We start from the raw sequence: 25789 nt of genomic DNA on the forward strand, positions 1-25789 counted from the left end.
CTCGGTCTAGGTGACCGTTTGAGAGAGGAAAGGGTTGAAAGAGACCCGGTCTTTGTGACCACCTCAACGGGGAGTAGGTTTGCGTGAACCGAACCTCGATAAAACAAATCCTTGTGTCTCACTCTTTATTTGCTTGCGATTTGTTTTTCGCCCTCTCTCTCGGACTCGTTTATATTTCTAACGCTAACCTGGCTTGTAGTTGTGCTTAAGTTTATAAATTTCAGATTCGCCCTATTCACCCCCCCTCTAGGCGACTTTCAATTGGTATCAGAGCTCGGTGCTTCATTAGAGCCTAACCGCTCGAAGTGATGTCGGGAGCATCCGCCAAGAGGGAGATCGGGACAAACGAGAAGCCCGCTACAAGCCATGGGAAGGCTCCATCCGGGGAGTCCGCCAATAAGGTGAAGGGATCCCCTTCACATAACAAGTCGGGTCGGAGCGGTGACAAGAAGAAGAAGATGAGGAAGGTGGTCTACTACGAGACCGACTCTTCGTCGCCATCCACCTCCGGCTCGGACACGCCGTCCGTAACTTCTAAGCGCCATGAGCGCAAGAAGTTTAGTAAGATTCCCCTACGTTACCCTCGCATTTCCAAACGTACTCCTTTACTTTCCGTCCCATTAGGCAAACCACCTATGTTTGATGGTGAAGATTATAATATGTGGAGTGATAAAATGAGGCATCATCTAACCTCACTCCACACTAGCATTTGGGATGTTGTTGAGATTGGAGTACAGGTACCATCACCGGGGGATGAAGACTATGATTCGGACGAGGTCGCCCAAATCCGACACTTCAACTCTTAAGCCACCACTATACTCCTCGCCTCTCTAAGTCGAGAGGAGTATAACAAGGTGCAAGGATTAAAGAACGCCAAGGAGATTTGGGACGTACTCAAGACCGCGCACGAAGGAGATGAGGTGACCAAAATCACCAAGCGGGAGACGATCGAGGGGGAGCTCGGTCGGTTCCGACTCAACCAAGGCGAGGACCCTCAAGCCATGTACAATCGCTTGAAGACCTTGGTGAACCAAGTGTGCAACCTCGGGAGCACAAAATGGGATGACCATGAAATGGTTAAGATTATTCTTAGATCACTTGTTTTTCTTAACCCTACGCAAGTTCAATTAATTGGTGGTAATCCTAGATATACACTAATGTCTCCCGAGGAAGTGATAGGAAACTTTGTGAGCTTTGAGTTGATGATCAAAGGCTCAAAGAAAATCATCGAGCTAGATGGCCCCTCCACGCCCGAAGCACAACCGGTCGCATTCAAGGCAACGGAGGAGAAGAAAGAGGAGTCTACATCAAGTAGACAACCCATCGACGCCTCTAAGCTCGACAATGAGGAGATGGCGCTCATCATCAAGAGCTTCTGCCAAATCCTCAAGCAAAGGAGGGGGAAGGATTACAAGCCCCGCTCCAAGAAAGTTTGCTACAAGTGTGGTAAGCCCGGTCACTTTATTGCAAAATATCCACTATCTAGTGATAGTGACAGGGATAACGACAAGAAGGGCAAGAAGAGAGAAAATAAGAGGTACTACAAGAAGAAGGGCGGCGATGCCCATGTGTGCCGCGAGTGGGACTCCGACGAGAGCTCCTCCGACTCCTCCTCCGACGAGGACGCCGCCAACATCGTCGTCACCAAGGGCCTCCTCTTCCCCAACGTCGGCCACAAATGCCTCATGGCAAAGGACGGCAAAAAGAAGAAGCTGAAACCAAAATCCTCCACTAAATATGCATCCTCTAGTGATGAAGATAATGCTAGTGATGAGGAGGATAATTTGCGTACACTTTTTGCCAACCTAAACATGCAACAAAAGGAAAAACTAAATGAATTAATTAGTGCTATTCATGAGAAGAATGATCTCTTGGACTCTCAAGAGGACTTCCTAATTAAGGAAAATAAGAAGCATGTTAAGGTTAAGAATGCTTATGCTCTAGAAGTAGAAAAATGTGAAAAATTATCTAGTGAGCTAAGCACATGCCATGATATTATTACCAACCTTAGAAATGAGAATGCTAGTTTAATTGCTAAGGTTGATTCAAATGTTTGTGATGCTTCAATTCCCAATATTTGAGATACTAATGTTGAATTACTTGCTAAGATTGAAGAATTAAATGTTTCTCTTGCTAGCCTTAGAAATGATAATAAAAAACTAATTGCTAAGGCTAAAGATTTAGATGTTTGCAACGCTTCCATTTCCGATCTTAGAGATAAGAATGATATTTTACGTGCTAAGATTGTTGAACTTAATTCTTGCAAACCCTCTACATCTACCATTGAGCATGTTTCCATTTGCACTAGATGTAGAGACATTAATGTTGATGCTATTCATGATCACCTAGCTTTAATTAAGAAACAAAATGATCACATAGCTCAACTTAATGCTAAAATTAATGAGCATGACTTAGAAAATGAAAATTTTAAATTTGCTAGAAGCATGCTCTATAGTGGGAGACGCCCTGGCATCAAGGATGGCATTGGCTTCCAAAAGGGGGACAGTGTCAAACTTAATGCCCCTCCTAAGAGATTGTCTAACTTTGTAAAGGGCAAGGCTCCCATGCCTCAGGATAACGAGGGTTATATTTTATAACCTGCCGGTTATCCCGAGAGCAAAATTAGGAGAATCCATTCTAGGAAGTCTCACTCTGGCCCTAATCATGCTTTTATGTATAAGGGTGAGACATCTAGCTCTAGGCAATCAACCCGTGCAAAATTGCCTAAGAAGAAAACTCCTGTTGCATCAAATGATTCTAAAATTTCATTTAAAACTTTTGATGCATCTTATGTTTTAACTAACAAATCCGGCAAGGTAGTTGCCAAGTATGTTGGGGGCAAACACAAGGGGTCAAAGACTTGTGTTTGGGTACCCAAAGTTCTTGTATCTAATGTCAAAGGACCCAAAACCATTTGGGTACCTAAAATCAAGAACTAAACTTGTTTTGTAGGTTTATGCATCCGGGGGCTCAAGTTGGATCATTGATAGCGGGTGCACAAACCACATGACAGGGGAGAAGAAGATGTTCTCCTCCTACGAGAAAAACCAAGATCCCCAAAGAGCGATCACATTCGGGGATGGAAATCAAGGTTTGGTCAAAGGATTGGGTAAAATTGCTATATCACCTGACCATTCCATTTCCAATGTTTTCTTGTAGATTCCTTAGATTACAATTTGCTTTCAGTTTCGCAATTATGCAAAATGGGTTATAACTGTCTTTTTACAAATGTAGGTTTTACTGTCTTTAGAAGAAGTGATGATTCAATAGCATTTAAGGGAGTGTTAGAGGGTCAGCTATACTTAGTAGATTTTGATAGAGCTGAACTCGACACTTGCTTAATTGCTAAGACTAACATGGGCTGGCTCTGGCATCGCCGACTAGCACATGTTGGAATGAAGAATCTTCACAAGCTTCTAAAGAGAGAACACATTTTGGGACTAACAGATGTTCATTTTGAGAAAGACAGGGTTTGTAGTGCATGTCAGGCAGGGAAGCAAGTTGGTGTTCATCATCCACACAAGAACATTATGACGACTGACAGGCCACTCGAGCTCCTACACATGGACCTATTCGGTCCGATAGCTTACATAAGCATCGGTGAGAGTAAGTACTGTCTAGTTATTGTGGATGATTATTCTCGCTTCACTTGGGTGTTCTTTTTGCAGGAAAAATCTCATACCCAAGAGACCTTAAAGGGATTCTTGAGACGGGCTCAAAATGAGTTCGGCTTAAGGATCAAAAAGATTAGAAGCGACAACGGGACGGAGTTCAAGAACTCTCAAATTGAAGGCTTCCTTGAGGAGGAGGGCATCAAGCATGAGTTCTCTTCTCCCTACACCCCACAAAAAATGGTGTAGTAGAGAGGAAGAATAGAACTCTATTGGACATGGCAAGAACCATGCTTGATGAGTACAAGACTTCGGATCGGTTTTGGGCCGAGGCGGTCAACACCGCTTGCTACGCCATCAACCGGTTATATCTACACCGAATCCTCAAGAAGACATCATACGAACTCCTAACCGGTAAAAAGCCCAATGTTTCACATTTTAGAGTCTTTGGTAGCAAATGCTTTATTCTTGTTAAAAGAGGTAGAAAATCTAAATTTGCTCCTAAGGCTGTAGAAGGTTTTTTACTAGGATATGATTCAAACAGAAGGGCATATAGAGTCTTTAACAAGTCCTCTGGACTAGTTGAAGTTTCTTGTGACATTGTGTTTGATGAGACTAACGGCTCTCAAGTAGAGCAAGTTGATCTTGATGAGATAGGTGATGAAGAGGCTCTGTGCGTCGCACTAAGGAACATGTCCATTGGGGATGTCTGTCCTAAGGAATCCGAAGAGCCACCACATGCACAAGATCAACCATCTTCCTCCATGCAAGCATCTCCACCAACTCAAGAAGAGGATGAGGCTCAAAATGATGAAGGAGAAGATCAAGAAGTTGAGCCACCTCAAGAGGAAAGCAATGATCAAGGGGGAGATGCCCATGATCAAGATGAGGAAGATAAACAAGTTCCAAAGCCGCCACACCCAAGAGTCCACCAAGCAATACAACGAGATCACCCCGTGAACACCATCCTCGGCGATATTCAAAAGGGGGTAACTACTCGATCTCGGGTTGCTCATTTTTGTGAACATTACTCTTTTGTCTCCTCTATTGAGCCACATAGGGTAGAGGAAGCACTTCAAGATTCGGATTGGGTGGTGGCGATGCAAGAGGAGCTCAACAACTTCACTAGGAATGAGGTATGGCATTTAGTTCCACGTCCTAATCAAAATGTTGTACGAACCAAGTGGGTCTTCCGCAACAAGCAAGATGAGCATGGTGTGGTGACAAGGAACAAAGCCCGACTTGTGGCCAAGGAATATTCACAAGTCGAAGGTTTGGATTTCGGTGAAACCTATGCACCCGTAGCTAGGCTTGAGTCAATTCGCATATTACTTGCCTATGCTACTTACCATGGCTTTAAGCTTTATCAAATGGACGTTTCCTCAACGGACCAATCAAGGAAGAGGTCTATGTTGAGTAACCTCCCGGCTTTGAAGATAGTGAGTACCCTAACTATGTATATAAACTCTCGAAGGCGCTTTATGGGCTCAAGCAAGCCCCAAGAGCATGGTATGAATGCCTAAGAGATTTTCTTATCACTAATGGCTTCAAAGTCGGAAAGGCCGATCCTACTTTATTTACTAAAACTCTTGACAATGATTTGTTTGTATGCCAAATTTATGTTGATGATATTATATTTGGGTCTACTAACGAATCTACATGTGAGGAATTTAGTGGGATCATGACACAGAAATTCGAGATGTCAATGATGGGGGAGTTGAAGTACTTCTTAGGATTTCAAGTGAAGCAACTCCAAGAGGGCACCTTCATTTGCCAAACGAAGTATATTCAAGACATTCTAAACAAGTTTGGGATGAAGGATGCCAAGCCCATCAAGACACCCATGGGAACCAATGGGCATCTCGACCTCGACATGGGAGGTAAATCCGTCGATCAAAAGGTATACCGGTCGATGATAGGCTCTTTGCTCTATTTATGTGCATCTCGACCGGACATAATGCTTTCCGTATGCATGTGTGCAAGATTCCAAGCCGACCCTAAGGAAGCTCACCTTACGGCCGTAAAATGAATCTTGAGATATTTAGTTCATACTCCTAAGTTTGGGCTTTGGTACCCTCGGGGATCCACATTTGATTTAATTGGTTATTCGGATGCCGATTGGGCGGGGTGTAAAATTAATAGAAAGAGCACATCGGGGACTTGCCAGTTCTTGGGAAGGTCTCTGGTGTCTTGGGCTTCAAAGAAGCAAAATTCCGTCGCTCTTTCTACCGCCGAAGCCGAGTATATTGCCGCAGGCCATTGTTGCGTGCAATTGCTTTGGATGAGGCAAAACCTTAGGGACTATGGTTACAAATTAACCAAAGTTCCTCTTCTATGTGATAATGAGAGTGCAATCCGCATGGCGGATAATCCCGTTGAGCATAGCCGCACTAAACACATAGCCATTCGGTATCATTTTCTTAGGGATCACCAACAAAAGGGGGATATCGAGATTGCATATATTAACACCAAGGAACAACTAGCCGATATCTTTACCAAGCCACTAGATGAACAAACTTTTAACAAACTTAGACATGAGCTCAATATTCTTGATTCTCGGAATTTCTTTTGATGTTTTGCACACATAGCTCATAAATATACCTTTGATCATGTCTCTTTTATATGCTATGACTAATGTGTTTTCAAGTATATTTCAAACCAAGTCATAGATTGAAAGGGAATTCAAGTCTTCGGCGAAGACAAAGGCTTCCACTCCACTCCATCGAGTTACTCATCCTTCGCCGTCGCTCCGAGCAACTCTTCGTCTTTGGTATAATCTTCACTCATATGTTATTTACCAAAGGGGGAGAAAGTAGTTTAAAAGGGCTTATATTTCACTCAAGTATCCGTTTTTGGCGATTCATGCCAAAGGGGGAGAAAGTATTAGCCCAAAGCAAAAGGACCGCACCACCACCAATTTTCAAAATTTGAGTTAAGAAAAGATTTTTGAAATGATGAATTTTTCAATTGGTATCTTATTTTTGATAGAATTTCAAAATGGGTCACCCTCTTCAAAAACTAATATCTAAAACCCTCTTGACAACTAAGAGGAGGATTTTATTGAGGGGGAGTTTTGTTTAGTCAAAGGAAAAGCATTTGAAACAGGGGAGAAAATTTCAAATCTTGAAAATGCTTCTCAAAATATTACTCATTTACCTTTGACTATTTGCAAAAGGACTTTAAAAAGAATTTACAAAAGGTTTTGCAAAAACAAAACATGTGGTGCAAGCGTGGTCCAAAATGTTAAAAATATAAAGAAATAATCCATGCATATCTTATGAGAATTTATTGGTTCAATTCTAAGTAACCTTTGCACTTACATTTTGCAAACTAGTTCAGTTATGCACTTCTATATTTGCTTTGGTTTGTGTTGGCATCAATCACCAAAAAGGGGGAGATTGAAAGGGAATTAGGCTTACACCTTTTTCCTAATTGATTTTGGTGGTTGAATTGCTCAACACAAATAATTGGACTAACTAGTTTGCTCTAGTCTATAAGATCTACAGGTGCCCAAGGTTCACAATAAGCCAATAAAAAGACCAAGAAAGGGTTCAAACAAAGAGAGCAAAATACAACCCAAAGGCACCCTGGTCTGGCGCACCGGACTGTCCGGTGCACCACCGGACAGTGTCCGGTGCACCAGGGAACTCAACGATGAACTCGCTACCTTCGGGAAAATCAGAGGGCGCTCCGCTATAATTCATCGGACTGTCCGGTGAAGCACCGGACAGTGTCCGGTGTGCCAGCGGAGCAACGGCTACTTTGCGCGCAACGGTCGACTGCAACGCATTTAATGCGCGCCTGCGCACGCAGAGGACAGAGCACGCGCAGTTGGCGCACCGGACAGTCTACAGGACCTATCCGGTGCACCACCGGACAGCCCAGAGGCCCCACCTGTCAGAGCTCCAACGGTCGAACCCCAACGACTTGCTGACGTGGTTGGCGCACCGGACAGTGTCCGGTGGCGCACCGGACTGTCCGGTGCGCCATGCGACAGCAGCCTTCCAACGGCCATATTTTGGTGGTTGGGGCTATAAATACCCCAACCACCCCACATTCAATGACATCCAAGTTTTCCACCTTCAACACATTACAAGAGCTATAGCATTCGATTCTAGACACAACCAAAGAGATCAATTCCTTTTCCAAGTCCGGAATCACTCCAAATCAAATAGTGACTAGAGAGAGTGACATTTGTGTTCATTTGAGCTCTTGCGCTTGGATTGCTTCTTTTCTTTCTCATTCTTCTTGTGATCAAACTCAATTGTAACCAAGGCAAGAGACACCAATTGTGTGGTGGTCCTTGCGGGAACGTTGTATTCCGTTTGATTGAGAAGAGAAGCTCACTCGGTCTAGGTGACCGTTTGAGAGAGGGAAAGGGTTGAAAGGGACCCGGTCTTTGTGACCACCTCAACGGGGAGTATGTTTGCGTGAACCGAACCTCGGTAAAACAAATCCTTGTGTCTCACTCTTTATTTGCTTGCGATTTGTTTTTCGCCCTCTCTCTCGGACTCGTTTATATTTCTAACGCTAACCCGGCTTGTAGTTGTGCTTAAGTTTATAAATTTCAGATTCGCCCTATTCACCCCCTCTAGGCGACTTTCAGTCCACATATAATTCTAAAAATATTGGACCATAAAATTCACAAGATGTCAACGATTCTTCCCTTTCTCTTTCACTTGTTGCATAAGTTACATGTGAAATCACTATAAGTATCCAACTTTTCTATATATTAAGCGCGGACGCAAAACAGCCCAGCTAGACGGTCCATGTCAGTATTTTTTCTTTGTGTCGTTCGATCACAAATGAACGATTACTGTCTGTCACTGCATCAGTGACGATTAAAACAAGGAAAAAATGGATGAGGAGAGTCTTCCCGAAAATTCCATTTGAAACTTCACATTCTGACGCTTCTTGATCCTTCTTCGCGGTCACCCGACAGCACACTGGTGTCTAGCACGACACACTCCAGCTCGCCATGGCGACGAGCGCCGAGACAACGTCGGAGCGGGACGCGTCCATCTCCACCACCTCTTTCTCGTCCGACGTGACGACAAACGCCGACCGCACGCTAGATCCGGACGTGCTCACCTCCACCTCCTCTTCTGCGTCGGCATAGCACCAACCATCTCCAGCCATAGAGACAACTTGCTCGCTGCAGAATGGGGCATACTGCAGTCTTCACTACAGTTCGTGGAGCATTGTCCCGGTCAACAAGATCCTCCCTGCGCTCTAAGTGCAACTCCAAGAGACTATGTATATGATTTTGTAAAGGTAAATTTAGCTAATCTATTACTACTTATTAAGGCTCTAAGGGTAGCCTGCCTCTCCTTTGTTCTGCCTCCCGACGATCTCAACCGTCCAATACGCTCTAGAGTCTCTCTCCCGTCGGATGCGCGCACTCTCTCCCCCACGCATCGCCCCGCCCCCACCCGGTCGTCCAACCGTGCGAGTACCCTAGGAGGCCCCGTCGTCCGGGACCCGAGGAGGCCTCGTCGAGATCGAGCGCGCCGGGTTCGTGCGCGACGTCTGCTTCCTCCTCGTCGCGCTCTGCTACCTCCTCGCCGTGCTGCTCACCGGCTCCGTCACCGTCTGGGTCGCCACCTCCTTCCTCTCCCTTTACGCCGCGTACGTCCTCCTCGTCTGGACGTCCCACTGCTGCACGGAGGATGGCACGACAAAGCCCGTCGTCGACGACGTCGCGGTCGCGGGTCCCGATCCCGACCTCACCGCCCCTCTCCTCGCCGAGGACCTCGACGAACCTCCCGCGCTTCCCATCTCGTCCAAGAACGCCGAGGCCGCCGCACCGCCACGGCGGGGAAGGAGCAGCCTTGCGCGCCGCACCCTCCACGCGCTGTAGTGGCTGCTGTACCTGCCGCGTCGCCTCATGATCCCGGACATCGCGGCGCACCGGTGGTCCAAGCGCTATGCGGTGGCATCCGCGCTCCTCGCCCCTCTCCTCCTAGCGGCGATCTCGTCGCCCTCCAGCCCCGCTGCCGCCCTCTCCGGCGCGGTGGCCGGGACGGTCCTCGCGTCGGCGGCCGCCCGCAGCAATGCAGGAAGATATTCGTCAGGATTCAGTCAGACGAAAACCAGCTTCGTCCGCCGATTACAGCCGCCGACCTCCGCAGCCAACTCCACCTGCATCGCTGTCAAAGAAGGAATCGTGGGATGTCATTGAAGATTCGGAGTTCGATATACTTGACAATTAGTAATTGATATCTTTGCGATCTCAAGGCTGTTTATCCTTCTATTTTCTTCCATGTTTCCCCACACTTCATCTGGTTTGTAAATGTGGACGTGCAGGTGGCGTCAGTGATAGTGGGAAAGGACTAATGCTCTTTTTACCAATATATAATAACAGTGTGTGCATATAAATCTTCTGAGCTCGCAAGCTGTGAGCCTCCCAAGTTAAAAGTGTTTATATGTTGGCATCACTGTTTGTTTCAGATATTTTTCTAGCGCTTTGATGTGATCATCAGGTATAACAAATGCATATTCTTAGTAAAACGATAGACCATTTTTTCCAGGGACCTTCGGTGTCTGGAGATTCGATGTCAGAAAAATTGATAGCGAACTGAGGGATACATGCACATACTGCTCATGATGAATAGGCACTGTTGTGTTATTCCTAATCCTTATAATTGGAGATGGGGTTGAGAAAAATTATGAAGGTTTTTAACGGATTTAAACCTATCAATCTCCTTTAATTTATATAGATTATATGAATTGGGTTGAAAACGATGAGGCCCTAAAATGGATCTCATTCGCTGCTATAAATCAGGCCGTTGGGCTTGCAAATTATTGGGAGCAGATTAACGCCAAACCTACCAACACTTGATTCTCTTGTGGTCCATGGGTGGATGTGATTAGTTGTTGCATTATTATTTCTTTATAAACCTTCTATGATTCTTTATAGCATTTGCGTTGGCAACCAAAGTTGGTTTCATGTCGCATGTCATTTATTCCAGTTTTCTGATGGGTCTCCATCTTGATATATTTGTGACAGACTGAAATGTTCGATGACATTTACAGAGAAGATGGTTTTGGCAGTCTTCAGGGTAAGTTGCATGCATTTGTGATTTTGCCAATTCAAGCTTTGGATAACATGAATCTCACTCGAACGATTGGAGAATTCTTATAGGATCTCACTATCCTATGGATGACCAAGCGCCTGATGGACGACATCCATGGGTGGGGAGTTCTCTTCGATGGCAGAGTTGGTGACAGAACCATCACTGTAAGTGCACAAGATCCACACCCTCTTAACCACTCCGTAGTGAAGATTTTCTACATGGGCTCACCTGACAGCAACCTGCAATAGTTCTATTTATTTGATATTTTAGTGTACCTTTTACTTGCAACTCAATTAATCATGCTCTACTGGATTAAGAGTTTTTAAACTGGTCATTGCAAATATCATATGATTTTGTAGATTGGTTCATCTACGATCTTTCTCATCTCCTTCGAATTTGTTCTGTTTATACATCATGTAGGGGGGAAACTGGAAGCCATTTGAATCGAATATGATTCCACCACCTCTAACTCTGGGTGATTAACCCACTTGAATTAGACTTCACAAAAGCAATTGCTATCAGAAACCAGGTATTCAAATTCCACCTGTCAATGCATGGTATGAATTAGGGCCTTGGCTAGAAAATGGGAACATATAAATTTTTACGTGCTAGATAGTTGTGGGAGTGTCAGAATCTCATTCTTTCTAAGAACACCATGGAAGGTATGGAATTTGGCAATTTGTTCTATAGTACAGGTTAGTAGGCTTGATAGTTTAACTATATGTTTGCAGGTCACCGATATTGTATTTAATGAATTTGCTTGACATCCCAAGGTCTATATTTGGAATGGTGAAGGTACAATCTGAAGACTAGCATTAAGTTGTTCAGTATTTATGCTTTTTGCTCAACTTGTTGAACTAGCAACTATTTTTACTTCTGCAGAACCTAAACCTAACAAGGGACATCTTGCATGGGCTGATGCTTTTGTCATAACAGCAGACTCGATAAGTATGTTAAGTGAAGCATGCAGCACAGGGTAAGCTATTGTCTTATTGGACTGATGACTTGCACGTTGCAACCTTTTTATGAAGTTTCAAGAGTGTGAATAGCTTCAAACTGTTTTGGCGCACTAGCAGTAGCATTAGTTGCTTTTGAGTTCTAACCAAACAGGACGAACAGAGTAAATGTTTCCACAAATTCCACTGAACATGATTTCTGTATAGGCATCAATTCACGTAAATTGCATATCATGTCTGGTGTTTTCTTGGGGACAATGTAATTTTTAGCTGACCAATATAATGAATGCATAGTACAAAAATTTGAAAAGTATAGTAATGTTCCTTTCTTTTGTTAAATAATAGTCAGTAAGGATTCCTGGCTGGGATGCAACCCTTTTTTGTTGGGGACTGGCATTGAGGTTGTGGGTTTTTTTTTACTTTCACTTGCATAGCTATCGGCTGGTTTATTTTTGGTGCTCTAGGTGTTTGATGTAATCACTCTATAGGTGTGCACATTCAGCTTGATACTGAAGAACGTCGCGTCGCTGTTCATGAATAAGGATTCCCTCAAGGTTGAAGCTGATACTAGGCTTGGGGAGCTCATAAAGTATGTTTATAGCTAGCTAGCATCACGTGAGACTCACAGAAATACAGAATTCCCTCAGCCTATGACTTCTCCATCTGTTTCGTTTCTCCATGCGACGACATACTAGGTCTGTAAGCGAGGCCGCGCATGGAGGGTGTCAGGTCAGCAGCAAGGGGCAGAAGTGCCGGCCATGTGGACGAGCAGCGTGGGCGAGAGGCGAGGTACAAGTAGCAGCAGTGCGGGCATGCAAAGAGCCAGGGAGGCAGCAGCCATGCGAGGTGTGCTGCGTGCGGTAACGGCATCAATTTGCTTCCTTCTTTACTCTGCTTGATTTGGGATTTCTTCTACTTGCTTCATTTATTCTTTAGTTTATTTGATTTGGGGAAAGCAATCTGAACTTCAGTGAAAAACCGAACACCACACCAAAAAAGTCGACACTGAATCAATGTGTGCTTTCTCTAAATTCTATCAGTAGCCATGTAATATAGTTGTTACATGCCATGAACTTACACCTGCAATTTTTGTGCTGCAAAAAACCTAGAGAAGAGGCCCATAATTTACACTTGTCAGAATTTCTATACTTCTCTCTATGCTGGATCCAGATGTTCATGTTAGATATGTTGGTCGTACTTTTGATACGGTAAGCAAGATTACTCCACTAGATGATTGTACAGCCAACTCACCTGTGACTGACATGAGTTTGTTGAGTGTAACCCTAGAACTTATGATTATGATAAGTTGTCACCCACATTTAGCAGTATGTTCAAGAAGATAAAAAAGAGCCAGCAAACAAACTCTCCTAAACTTCATATTTCTGATGTAACTCCTTATTGTGTTTTAATTGTGTCTATATATGAGAAATAAATTAGGGAACAAAGTTTTTTATTGTGTTTTAACCGTGTCTACATCTGAGAAATAAATTAGGGAAGAAAGTTTTTTATTGTGTTTTAACCGTGTCTACATCTGAGAAATAAATTAGGGAAGAAAGTTTTTTTCATTGACGATGGTATATTATGATAAACTGGGCATGGTTAATACAATTGTAGAGCGCATTTCTATGAGAAATCGAGTTTTGACCAGAACAGATCAGATGCAAGAAGATATTGAAATGAAATTGATGGCTACCAGAATTCACAGGTTAAGTACCGATCATTTTCTTTTACATGTTTGTTTGAGCCAACAACTCATGTATTATGTTATCAGTCATGAATTACTGGTATTAAAAGGACCATAAATTCAATGGACTATGTTTGATTCATACATTTCGCAGGGCATCCATTACCAAGGGATGGAGCTCAAGGACACGCCTGCACCGCTAGAGAAGTTTTTTTGCAATTGTGAGTACTATTGTAAAATGTTTCTTGTTGTGCAAAAAAATGGAATTGAACCAACATAGGATTCTATTGTGGTAACAGGAGAAGGGAAAGTACTAATGTTGAGGACATGTTTCTTGCTCATATCTTTGGAATGGACACTCTGGCCCGTGGCCTCCACAACGTTGTCAAGCTGATTGAGGTAACTGAAAAAACATTAAGACCCACTAAACTTTTCCCATGCAAAGGTTTTTAAACTAGGAGTGTTGTTCTATGATGTTGGGATGCTTTCCTAGATGATCTTTTCCGCAAAGCGGTACCAGAGTTTTGATAGTGAGATTGGTGCCTTGATCGAGGTACGTCACTTTCAAGTTTGGAGTTTGATTTCTTGATTGCGAAGAATTGGATTCGAATTTGTGTATGTTGTAACATTACTTTATGGCTCTAAATAGGATGGGAAAGGAGACTTTGAGATGCTAAAAAAGAAGGTTCTAGAGTGCAGTGCACTGTTCCATCCGGCAAGCAGGTAAATGTGTTGACAGTCTAGGCGTCCTCTCTATTTCTAAAGGTTACTGATTGGGTATATATATCATGATGTGCTTTCCTGATGCAGGAACTAGCAAAGATTCTGTTTTAGTATGCACTACAGATGGTGCGATGTCCATAGCTCCAGGAATAAGCACAAGCATGCGCTCTCCGAACACGCATTTGTTCTCCTCACCACGGGTTAGTACGAGCGTGGGACTGAGATAATCCAGATGTAACATATCAGAATTTTTCAGAATTGTTACCTCATTTGTTTCGAGTGGAATCAAATTGAAGTTAGTTAAAGCTTATCATGCATTTCATCGTTGATGTGCACGATCATGTTTGGTACTTGATATTATTTCATAGTGTGGCAACGATGCTGCTGCTCAGTAGCACAACAGAACACTTGGCATGTATGAGTTCTTCCCATTACATGTTTTGTTTTGTACTTCTAAAAGTATATATTGTAGCATTTTTCTTATGCCAACTATGTCTCAAGCTGAGAATTAGTAGCATGCTATGCAAATTATTGTACGATTTTTTTATGTGTTGCTTGTATTCATGTAATGCACTAACATTTTATCGAATAATTTGTGCGCCTCTGCCTCTCCCTCCCTCCCCCGCCACATCGTGGAGCTCTGTCTTTGTCGGTCGCTGCGCAATCCCTTCGTCGGCACCCACGCGTACCTTATCGACTGCACGCCGCCGTCACCAAGGCCCTTGTGACCATGCACCGCCACTCCATTGTCGTCCTATGGAGATTATTCCCTCCTTGAAACTGCCCCCTCGCCCTCAACCTCACGCGTCTTGCAGACGGGTGGCCTCACGCCGTGGGGTCGGTGCACTCGACTGTAGCCCGAGTTTCGCTTCGACACCATCTCGAACGACTCGCGGACGTCGTGCTCCATTTCATAACAGTATAATACACATTTGTACATAAGTTATCGTGATATTATATGTCTCCGTTGCAACGCACGAGCACTCACCTAGTATTAAAAGAAAATTGTATCCAATAGACTCTGTAAATGACTCTTCAAATTTAGTGACTCTCTATTTCTCCATCTTCGCTCTCCATTTTTGGATAGCCTGCTTCACTCTCTATTCAGTCCGTAGGTTTACAGAGTCTGTTGGATTAACCTACACTTTTTATCTAAAATCTATTTTAGAGAGTAGCTAAATCGGTAAATTTGGCTAGTATTTTTAGCTAATCTCTTGGAGTTGCTCTAATGTATGAGGAGTTTTTCCCTACAGCAACGGGGGCTTCTGCATCTTGATTTGCAACATGGAACTGCACGTTTATGGTTCAGTCAACTTTATTTGGAAATAGAAGGCGGAAAATCAACTTCTTTCGCTCCCCACTCATGTTCCTTTTTATGGTCTTAATCTATGATGTGCAGACATTTGTATTCTTTTTTATGGTCCACCAAAACTCGCTACATTTTCCTTCAGTCAATGGATTCCACATTCGATTAATCCCTGCTATTCAATCTTAGATGTGCATATTTTGTTTTTGTTTTTCTCCAGATTTTTTTCTGTCAACCATGCTGCATTAAGAAAATCGCTGCATTTCCATTGAGCCAATAGATTCCGCATTCGATTCCTCCCTGCTATTCAATCTAAGATGTGCATATTTTGTTTTTGTTTTTCTCCAGATTTTTTCTGTCAACTATGTTGCATTAAAAAAATCGCTGCATTTCCATTGAGCCAATGGATTTCGCATTCGATTCCTCTCTGCTATCTGATCTAACATGTGCAGATTTTGTTTTTTTTCCTTTTTCTCCAGTTTTTTCTCTCTCTCTCAACCTCGCTATATTCCCTTTCGGCAACAGAACAGCTATTGTGGTCGTAGACCTCTAAATATCTAACCTGCTAGGATTGTCTTCTAATTGTTTGAAGGCACGTCCAGTTCTTCCACTTTCGATTCTTTCAATTCGGCCAGAGGATAAATTTGTTGTTTTTCCTTCTTATTTTGTATTTTACTTACATTCGGTTCTGCAAACAAAGTAGCAAAAAAAAGTGACAACCACCTCATTAACAAAGAAAGGTAAGCACATGAAGAATCATTTTCTCCACATTGTCGAATCTTCCGTGCGAACATGCCTTCTAAATTTAGCGTATTAATAGTACATAAACGATTAAATTCCTGTTTTGATTCCTTCGTTGTAGATTTATTTCGGAATGATGCTTAGTAGTACCTCTGCTCCTTAAGGACAACACCAACGAGGTAATTAATTCATGTTTGTTTGCTTATGACAAGATACCTTTTTTGTTTTCTTATGAACCGCAACATAGTTACTTACTTTCTGAGAACTTAATCTTTTTTCTCTTACGAATACATGCTATACACACATTTTAATAAAATTATACAACCTATCGCGCGCTAGGCGCGCGTTAGTGACTAGTTTTAATATAACCAATACTTCACTTTATTATTTTCATATACCGACTTGTTGTTATATTATTATCTAATATTTATTAGTCTTGGTAGCACATTTATAATTTTTGGTCGATACTAGAATATTTTATGAATTTAATTGTATTTTGATGATCTTATGCAGAAATAAATTAATAATACACAAATAGCCTCAGAAATTTATGAAATTTTACGGAGGCACAATGTATGTCCACATGTAATTCTTAAAATGTTTGGACTCAAATGAGTGGCTAGATGATTACAAGAACCATGGTATGTGTGAAATGGTGTCTTACACGGTATCCGACAAAAAATCTGTTACCGACGCTATCCATGTTCGACTAGTTCTGTATTCGATACACGACTATCTGTATTTGAATCCGAAAATATCCGTATTTGTATTCGTATCCGAAGCTATCCGTATTCGAATTCGAATCCGATATGAAAACAAAAATGGTTTTAATGATATCCGTCCGTTTCCGATCCGATTACACCCCTAGACAGGGGTACGAGCTCTGAGCGTGCGGCACGAGTTAGAGCTACGGTGAACAACTTAGGCCCCGTTTGGTAGGGCTCTTCCTCTGCTAGCTTCAGCACTAACTCTGGCTCCTCTAAGAAAACAACTCCCTCCATTTTTTCAAGAAAAGCACCATGTTTGGTTGGAAATATAGCTCCTCATGCAGCTCCCTCCTTATAATGTAGCGTCGACGAAGAGAAAAACATAGAAAAAGCCGGTAAAAGCTCCTTTTTCTGGCTTCCAGCTCCTGCTGTTTTTTTAGATAAGCTCTTCCTTCTTTTCTAGAAAGCGCCTTCTTTTTGGTAGCCCACTGAAGGAGCCTTGAAGCCCTACCAAAGAGAGTCTTAAATGAACCTAGAAACTTTTGACGTTGATGACTGACTGAAACCCTCGCATAACTTAATGAACGTCCGGTACATTTAAATCCCTATTTTATATTATATTGTTTATACTTATAAACTCATGATAACTGGATAGCACAATTGATTACAAATCTAACTGTATCAAGTTTGTATTATAATAGCCATAGCTAAATTATTGGTTAGAGATTTTAAAGTTGGAACCTTATATGCGTATACGTTTTATAAAAGAATATGGAGAAAGTATAGAATATGCTCCATATGATCGGTGATATGGAATGAGTAATAATATAACCATTAATTAAACTTCAGAAAACAAATTTTCTAGCTTAATCCATAAAACAGTCTGAAATTATTATGAATAGATATTTTCAGTTTTAATTTAATCCAGAAAATCACAATGATGTATGTGACGACATGTATGTGCATATGTGTATTGCTACTCATATAAGCAGTAAACAACAGTAAAATATGCACAAATACTAAGAACATAGTGTACCATACGGAGGGACCGATGCTCAAGGCATCTATGACTCCATTCACACGAGACATCTCGTGTGTATGTTCGATGTAGTTGTACACAGTTGACGCAGACAGATATACATGATTGTTGTGTAATGCGTCTGAGACTGTACGTGCGTACTGTGTTGTCGTCACCAGAAGCAGCCTCACCACCTCCGCATAGCTACCGTTGCAGCCAGCTAGAAACTAACGCCATCAGTGACGGTCGTGACGGCCGTTACTAGCTGACAGCCATTACAGCTTGTCCGTTGCTAGCCATAACACAGCAAACGGCCAGTAACGTACAACAGTAATAGACGGTCATCACTTTAGGCAAAATGTGCAACCATTAGTAAGGAATATTCGGACCAAGGTCCGATCTACCACGGTCTCGGCCCGGCCCGGCCCGGCCAGCGGCGCGCGCGCGTGTCAGTCCTTTATCTTTTTCTCAGCTTCTCAATTGATACACCAACGATCCACCTATTTAAGTTGATTGAATTGTATCTTGAACTTCCGGTATGGTACTAAAGTACTAGTACACCGTAACTTTAAAGTGAGCCTTTAGCATTGACTATTATTGAATATTAATTTAGACCAGGCCCACATTAATTCAACAGTTAACCAGGAACTGTTCAAACAGAGCAAACCACAAAATGCTACTGTAAATTGAGGAAGGAGTGACAAAAAAAGTACATTGGTTGCATCTCATACACTTCCTTCTAGTAGGTTAGAGTTTTGGTCAAGTAGAAGCATGATCCTCTTGCACTATTGTCGAATTGCTAAAGTCCATCGGTTGCAGGTTTTGTTTTCAGCAATTAGCAGTAGGCTCAGTGTTCCCGCGGATATTTTGTAATTTTTTGCGTTGGGTTTCAGTTTTCCATAATTCAGTGGATAGCAAGCAGTTCCTTAAATATGTAGGACTTGATTGCAAGCTCAAGGCCTCGTTTAGCAAACGATGAACTAGAGAGGGGCCCCGCTAAGTTCCTGCCCACTGCCCTGCAGGCTGCAGAAGAGTGGAATTAGGGTCTGATGCCTGTTTTAAGTGTCGATACAGATATTTCTATCTTGCCAAAGAGATTAGAAGATAGGTGTGTGTGGTCCTTTTTGCTTGCTGTAAAAGAAATAAAATGTTTAACTGAGGATAATATTGTTCACAGGCACAGCTAAGGAAATTACTTAAGAATACTGCCACACGTACAATTATTTACTTAGAATTCAGGACCTTAATGTTGAATAACCTAGATTGAAATCCTCACCACTAATTTCCTCCTTAGCTAATCACCATGTATATAACACAATGTCGTGTGAAGTGTGAACCTGGAGACAAGACCTGCGAGGTTTGCCATGTAGCACCAGAAGATACAACTCATATACTCCTACGCTGCACCTTTGCCTCCGCCTTCTAGAGGGCTCTAGGTGTTGGGATCTCCCAAGGTGAGTCTGATGTCTTCTTGCTCAGCCTAATCCGCCTCCCGAGCATCCCTGCAAAAGCTGTTCAGTACTTTCGTTCTTCTCTGTTGGTGGCAACTCTAGAAAAGACCCAACGCCGTGGTGTTCCGCAATGAGATTGTGATACTAGAATCAACTCTATCTCTCTGTCGCTCGGATGCAAGGAGTACATTTCATTGATTACAAATATTGTTTTATAAGATGACATCACCAATTAAGCAATGATGAAATAAACAACTAAAGTTTCCAGGTTAGTACACCACGCACCTTTTGATCTTCATAACAACATTCTAATCAACGGATTTGTTTTATGGGAATACTAGCTACTTTATCCCATTCTGGTCCATCCTTGAGTTGTAGTTGCTTCGTCAAACTTGCTTTGCACCCAATTAGATGAAGAACTTGCAGTGAAGATGGGAAACCGCTTGGCAACGACTCCAGCTCAACGCAATTCATTATGCCCAGTTTTCTCAGAGAGGTGTTGCTGCTGAAGTCGGTAGGGAACGATCCCGCAGTGATCTTCGAGCAGTTTTCAATCAATACACTTTCTAGAGCCGCAAAACTTGGCAGTGAGCGCAGAGAGGAGAATTCAGAACACTGTTGAATGCGTAACTCATGCATTTTTGTTAAGCAGTCTGAACCTTCCATCTGTGGAAGGCATGTGATGTTGTTGCAGTTGGACAATTCCAGACAGGTAAGTACTCGCGATCCCCTCAAACAAGTGCCCAGCTGGCCATCGTTAATGCTTGAATGGCATATTTGCAGACTCTTCAGGGAAGTCAGCTTCTCAAGCTCTTCAAACTTTGCATCTTGACAGTTCCTCAGAGCCAAAGTAGCAATTGATTCCTTATGTTGCTGGTGCATTAAGCCATTTGTAAGGATGGTGGCAGAGCACGTATCTAATTTAAACTTGCACGCGTTTGATGGCGAGGAAGAGCAGGGGGATAGTTTCAGCTGTGAAACAAATCCTGTATTTTTTACCGAGACCTTCCTCACGGACAGAGGGAGCTGGGGCAACCTAACGAGCTTGGGACAGTTCAAAAGCTTCAGCCTACGGAGTTTAGGTAGCACATCGATATTCTTCTCTTCTTGGGTCCACTCAACCCATTGAGGCATATCATCGAATTCAAGTTCCTCCAAAGATGGAAACGCAGTCGATTTGGTTCCATAGAAGTCACGGAAGCTGATTTTTTTCACTGCACACATCTCTTTCAGACGCAAAGCCTTGAGGCATGGAAGCTGCCCCAGAGGAGGCAGGACCTCCCATTTTCTGCAGTTGACCAAATGCAGGTATTTAACGTAGAAGACACTCACTTTCAAGCTTGTGTTAAGCCAGTTTGGTGATCTATCACCATGATATCTTCTAACAGTAAGCTTTTTAACATATTGGTTGGGTTCAAGGCCATCCAAGACATCAGCCTCACTAGAGGGCACAATCTTACCAGTCGAGTTCCATTCTAATTCCAGGACCTTAACATTCTCCTTCTTGTTTAGCCCAGCCTGGCAGGCTTCTTGTTTATCCGCTACAAGATCAAGATTCTTGATATGAAGCTCTTTACGAAGACCATTCATACCATTCAAGTCTCCTAAAGTATGGCCTTTTTCATTTTTAACATGGAACTTGACAGATCCCTGCAGGTGAACCAGTTTCCCAATGCCGGTGATTTTGGATGTATCCATGTCCAAATGTCTCAGACGCGTCAGGTTTACGATATCTTCCGGGACCTCAAGGCCAGACCCCTTAGGACTACTTAAGGTCTGAAGACGATAGAGCCTTGTCAGTGCTTGTGGAAGCTTGGTGATTGATTTGCAAAGTGCCAGGTATCTGATGTACTTAAGGTTCCCAATCCTCTCCGGTAGGCGAATGATATTGCAGTCTTCCAAACCAAGAACTCGAAGGCTTTTCAGCTCTGTGAAAAGATCTCCTGGCAGTTGATCCAGCGAAGAGGAAGGGCTCTTGAGAATCAGCAACGTGTGCAATCTTTTAAGCTCAGGTCGGCTCTTGAGCTGTGCCACGGTATCACTGCAGACAGACAGGTGCCGAACTGTCTTGGGGATCTCCTTCTTTGCATCTTCAACTCTCACACAATCAAACCGAGAAACCTTCTTGGCCAAATCATGCATAAGGTCGTGGATGTAATAGTAACTCCGACGCCCCACCTTCTGCCTATGGAAAAAGGACCTGGCCACAAGCTGATCGAAGTAGTCACTTCCCAGATCCTCCAATTTCCCATCCGCTGCCTGCACGAAACCAAGGGCCATCCAAATCTTCACCAGCTTATCGCGCTTGAACCTCCAGTTCTTGGGGAATAAGCTGCAGATTGCGAAGCATGGTTGCAGGTGGCCCGGTAAATTCTGGTAGCACAACTCTAATGTCTTGGAAACATTGTCGAAGATGTCCATCTCAAGCACCTTCCTCCAGTGGGAGACACTGGGGTTGCCTTCAAGCATCTGCCCAACGGCCTTGGCGAGCATTGGAGACCCCTTGAGCTTTTGGGCAATTTTCCTTCCGATGTCCTGCAGTGCACAAGGCTGACCATCAATGTCCTCGCCACCGAAGGCATACCTCTTGAACAGAGACCAGATGTCATTGGCCGGCAAGTCATCCAACCGGACCTCCATGCTTGCGGACAGCAAATTCGCTACCATCTTTTGACGGGTGGTGACCACGATCCTGCTTCCCCTTTCCCCGTGGCTGAGGGGCGCCAGCACCTTGGACCACATCTCTCGGTACTCATGCTGACCCATGTTCTCCTTGTTCCAGACGTCGTCGATCACCAGCAGGAACTTGCGCAACGAGACTTTCTCCTTTATCTTTTTCAGTAGCAAGTCGAAATTCGTCAGCCCGTCGAAGGCGTCGACGCCCACGTCGGCGCCCAGGAGGATCTTCTTGGCAAGCTCAAGCTCGTTGTCCGTCGGGAAAGGCTGGATCCAGATTTTGATTTCAAAGGTGGAGACCACATTCGGGTCCTCTAACAGGACCTGCGCCAGCGTGGTCTTCCCCATCCCGCCATGTCCTATGATCGCCGCGATGGGGACAGAGACAACCTGGGCGTCGCCGCCTGCGCCGACGAGCCAGGACACCATATTTTGCAGCTCCCAGTCGCGCCCAACCACCACGTCCTTGTGGTGGCGCAGCGAGGCCGTGATGCGGCCGAGCGGGGGCAGGTGACCGCTCTGTTCGCGCGACGCCGACGCGTTGGCCTCCGCCGTCAGAATCAGTGTCGGCGAGGCTTTGGAGATGGCTTCCAGCTTGTCGACGACATCGTTGAGCCTGTTGACGCGCTCGTCGGTGCCGAAGATCCGCTTGCTGACCCTGGCGACGGGGGATTCAGGCGGCGGCATAGAGTCGTCGAAGTCATCGACGACGTCTAGGGCCTCGTACACGGCATCCATGAGCTGCTGTAGCCACTCACGGAAGTCCGGGTCCCCGCATCCGTTCGGAGAGCCCCGCCGCTGGACGGCGGCCCCCACGGCGCGGAGCTGATACAGCAAGTGCTCCATCCGCTTGAGCGCCTTGGGGACGCCGTCGCCCAGGCTCTTGATCCTGTCGGAAGCGCAAGATTTTGCCTTATCCATCACGATCTTGATGATCGGGCACACCAGCCAGCCGGCCAACGTCTCCGCCATCTCGCCGATCGGAGATCGAGGCTGCGCACAGCGCGCGGATGTTGGGTGACCAAGGAGACTACAGGACAGTGAGGACCGATGGAGTCAGCGGCTGCGACGGGCCTTGTGGGAGCGGGGTGCCGCGCTCACCAACCGGACGAGGCCTCGAGTGGTTCTCCGAGCTATGACGGGGAAGTTTCCGTCCAATTTCCTCGAGAGTATCCTTCCGGCAGCTAGGGATAAAAAATGGTAATCTGAACTATAAAAATAAATTTAATATTTTTAAATAGATAATTTGATGTTGATTTTTTACGTTACAAATAAAAATAAAATATTGCATAAATTGTTTTATACATTATTTATTCTCTACAATAACAAAAAATGAAAAAAAATACCGCATTTGTTTCGGAATCAATAGCGAATTTGTATATATATCATTCGAGAAAATATAGAATAAATTTGAGATTTATCTTTTATAAATCTTTACAAGCTCAGTGTTAAAAGAAAAAAAATACAAATGTGTACAGTATATTCTATATCCTATTTATTCGTAATAAAAACGATCAAAAACACTTTCGACCATTTTCATCCCTACCGGTAACGACCCTATGCTTCTGTGCATTGACTGACTTCAGGACCAGGGTTACACATCCCGTTTTTATCTGAACTAGAAAAGGAAGCGCCCTATCGGGCGCTGGACACCTCATGCACGCAGAGGAATAAATTAAACCATATGTTACACCATATAGGATAAATAGTTTAATGTGGCACCAAAATTAGACAAATAAAGTCACAATGATTATATACCAATAGGCTTTAACAAATAAAAACGATAGACTTGTCTCGAGTACTAAACAAATTCAACACGACATGTAGTGTTGGTAACACCAAACAGGGCAGCAGCTCATATGGCTATGTCCAGATTTAGTTTTAATAAAACAACGTAGTCCGATAGACTTTAGTACAGCTCCAAAAGATAATACACATCTATATCATCAAAGGATTTTCATTACATCAACATTGAAAGAACAGTGGCATCCTTATCAGAACTATGTCCATATGTCAACCCAGCATCCTTTTTACCATCTTCTGGTGAAACGTAAAGATAAGGCTCATAGATTAATTGATGCAGGCGAGAAATTGTAAAAGCGCCTAAACATTCAAGCAACAATGAGATTGCTGAAGCTAGACATTTCAGTTACCTGGATGCATCAATTACCCTCCTCTTTGCAGAATCTAAACTTGAAATAATGACAACATGGTTCTTTCTGATGCTGCTTATGAAATCAACAACATTTTTTGCCGTTAATGAAACATAAGTGTAGCCCTAGAAATCAGTAACCTTCTTAACTGAGCTGCAAGTGAAACAAGTCACCACATAATTAGAGTAGGTGAGGTACTACATAATATAAGTTCAACAAATATGCTTGCTTAGTGAGAGCACAATATAGTAAAACTCAGATTAATTGATGCAATCCATTTTTCACAATTTGGAAAGATTTGGGTGGTACCACACATTGTTTTGGATTGCAACACGTTTTTTACTAAAAGAAAGAGGGGGGTTTCCCTAAAAGTTTTGATTTCTTTATATGCTTAGCAATTAGCACATACCATGATTCACTGCTCATGATTATGCTCTTGATCAGGATTATGCATTTAACCTTCAACATTCTCGTTTAAAGCATCAAGACCAAACTTATCTACCTGCACAGCATTAGAGTGAATGACTCACCACTGTGTTAAACCAAATAAACTCTAGGAATGAACCACAAAGAGATGTGAACAATAAAAGAATATTGAATCCTTTACCCTTTCCGGCTGCAGCTTGTTAGGATGTTCTGAATTTTTTTTGACACCGTGACGCAAATTTTTAGGAAATTTGGAAAGACACCTGCTTTCCAAAATGCATCTGAGAATGTGTGTGTTTGGATCTAATAGTCCAGGATGCTATTCAGCAGGTACATTTTGGCCAGCAAGCCTTCTGCAACCTTTGACAGCTGAACCACTGGCTCCATCTAAAGATGTTTGTGGATACCGGCAAAGGGGCCTTGTGGCACAACAACACCTATGTTCCTCTAGGTTGTCAATGCCGAAGGAATTGGTTCTTCAGCAGTTAGGTATTCAGACCATCAGGATATGCCGCTGTCCACATCTATGCTTTTGAACGAAAGATGGGACATCTCTAATTCTGTGGTCTAACCCACCTGCCGGAAGGTAGCAGCAACAACAAGGAGTGTCTTTGTTTTGTTTATGATTTTTGCAGTTATGGTTATATACTTCTATTTACTATCTAGGGACCTGTGATCGAATATAGAATTCATGGTTTTATCCTCATAACTTTGATTTAAGGGACAATATGGTAAGACAATGCCTTCTAAATGTGACTCTAGGTATGGATCCTCTTGTGAAGCAGTTTTTTTATAGAATTGAAGTTGTCTTACAAAACATTAGGAAAAAAGGCTTGTATCCGAGTTTTGTTATAATATTTGTCATGTCAAGGAGATGAAAACGTTTTCATGGCTCCATCTTCATGGTAGGAAAATAGCTCTGATCCTGCCTTTTCTTCACCAAAACTATTTGTTTAATAGCAGTTTGATAGGGGCTTGTTCGATCCAGGGCTCCGTAAAAAGGAATAACCAAAAGTTTATACTTCGATCCAATGTCAAAGCAAATTAGACTGCTAGAAACAGTAGGCCTATGAAATAGGAGCATGTGACAGGAAAGCGTTAAAGAAATGAAAGTGAAAACATGTTTTCAACTCCAATTAGACCATCACCACTACGATTGCTTTTGACCTGCGGCCCCTGCCAATCGCAAAAGCAGTTCGGCGACCCTTTCTACACTGAAAGTGTGAAGGAAGGAAGCTCTAGACGGACTCGAACCATGGAG

The 25789-nt window shown here is 43.3% G+C and overlaps 1 protein-coding gene and 1 long non-coding RNA gene across 3 annotated transcripts; both read right to left on the bottom strand.

Moving 5' to 3' along the window:
- Positions 1–18821: 18821 nt before the first annotated feature.
- On the bottom strand, positions 18822–23151 carry LOC103635657 (putative disease resistance RPP13-like protein 1). Of its 2 annotated transcripts, none has more exons than XM_008658063.4 (2): positions 19559–23151; positions 18822–19324 (listed from the first exon to the last, which is right to left on the bottom strand). In XM_008658063.4, exon 1 carries the CDS (start codon positions 22919–22921, stop codon positions 19586–19588), a length of 3336 nt encoding a protein of 1111 aa, XP_008656285.1. In that variant the 5' UTR covers positions 22922–23151; the 3' UTR covers positions 18822–19324; positions 19559–19585. The 2 variants fall into 2 exon arrangements, with proteins under 2 accessions (XP_008656285.1, XP_008656286.1); XM_008658064.4 differs by having other exon boundaries at positions 18822–19437.
- A 658-nt stretch (positions 23152–23809) lies between these two features.
- LOC103635659 (uncharacterized) lies at positions 23810–24811 on the bottom strand. Its single transcript, XR_557535.3, has 3 exons — positions 24710–24811; positions 24512–24604; positions 23810–24255 (listed from the first exon to the last, which is right to left on the bottom strand). It is a non-coding gene; the product is annotated as an uncharacterized lncRNA (long non-coding RNA).
- Between the last annotated feature and the right edge of the window lie 978 nt (positions 24812–25789).

Source organism: Zea mays, chromosome 8 (genome assembly GCF_902167145.1).
Source record: "Zea mays cultivar B73 chromosome 8, Zm-B73-REFERENCE-NAM-5.0, whole genome shotgun sequence".
Lineage (NCBI taxonomy): Eukaryota > Viridiplantae > Streptophyta > Magnoliopsida > Poales > Poaceae > Zea > Zea mays.

What these genes read in the sequence shown, in the direction of transcription:
- LOC103635657 (XM_008658063.4), bottom strand. Translation starts at nt 22,921, where the DNA reads ATGGCGGAGACGTTGGCCGGCTGGCTGGTGTGCCCGATCATCAAGATC.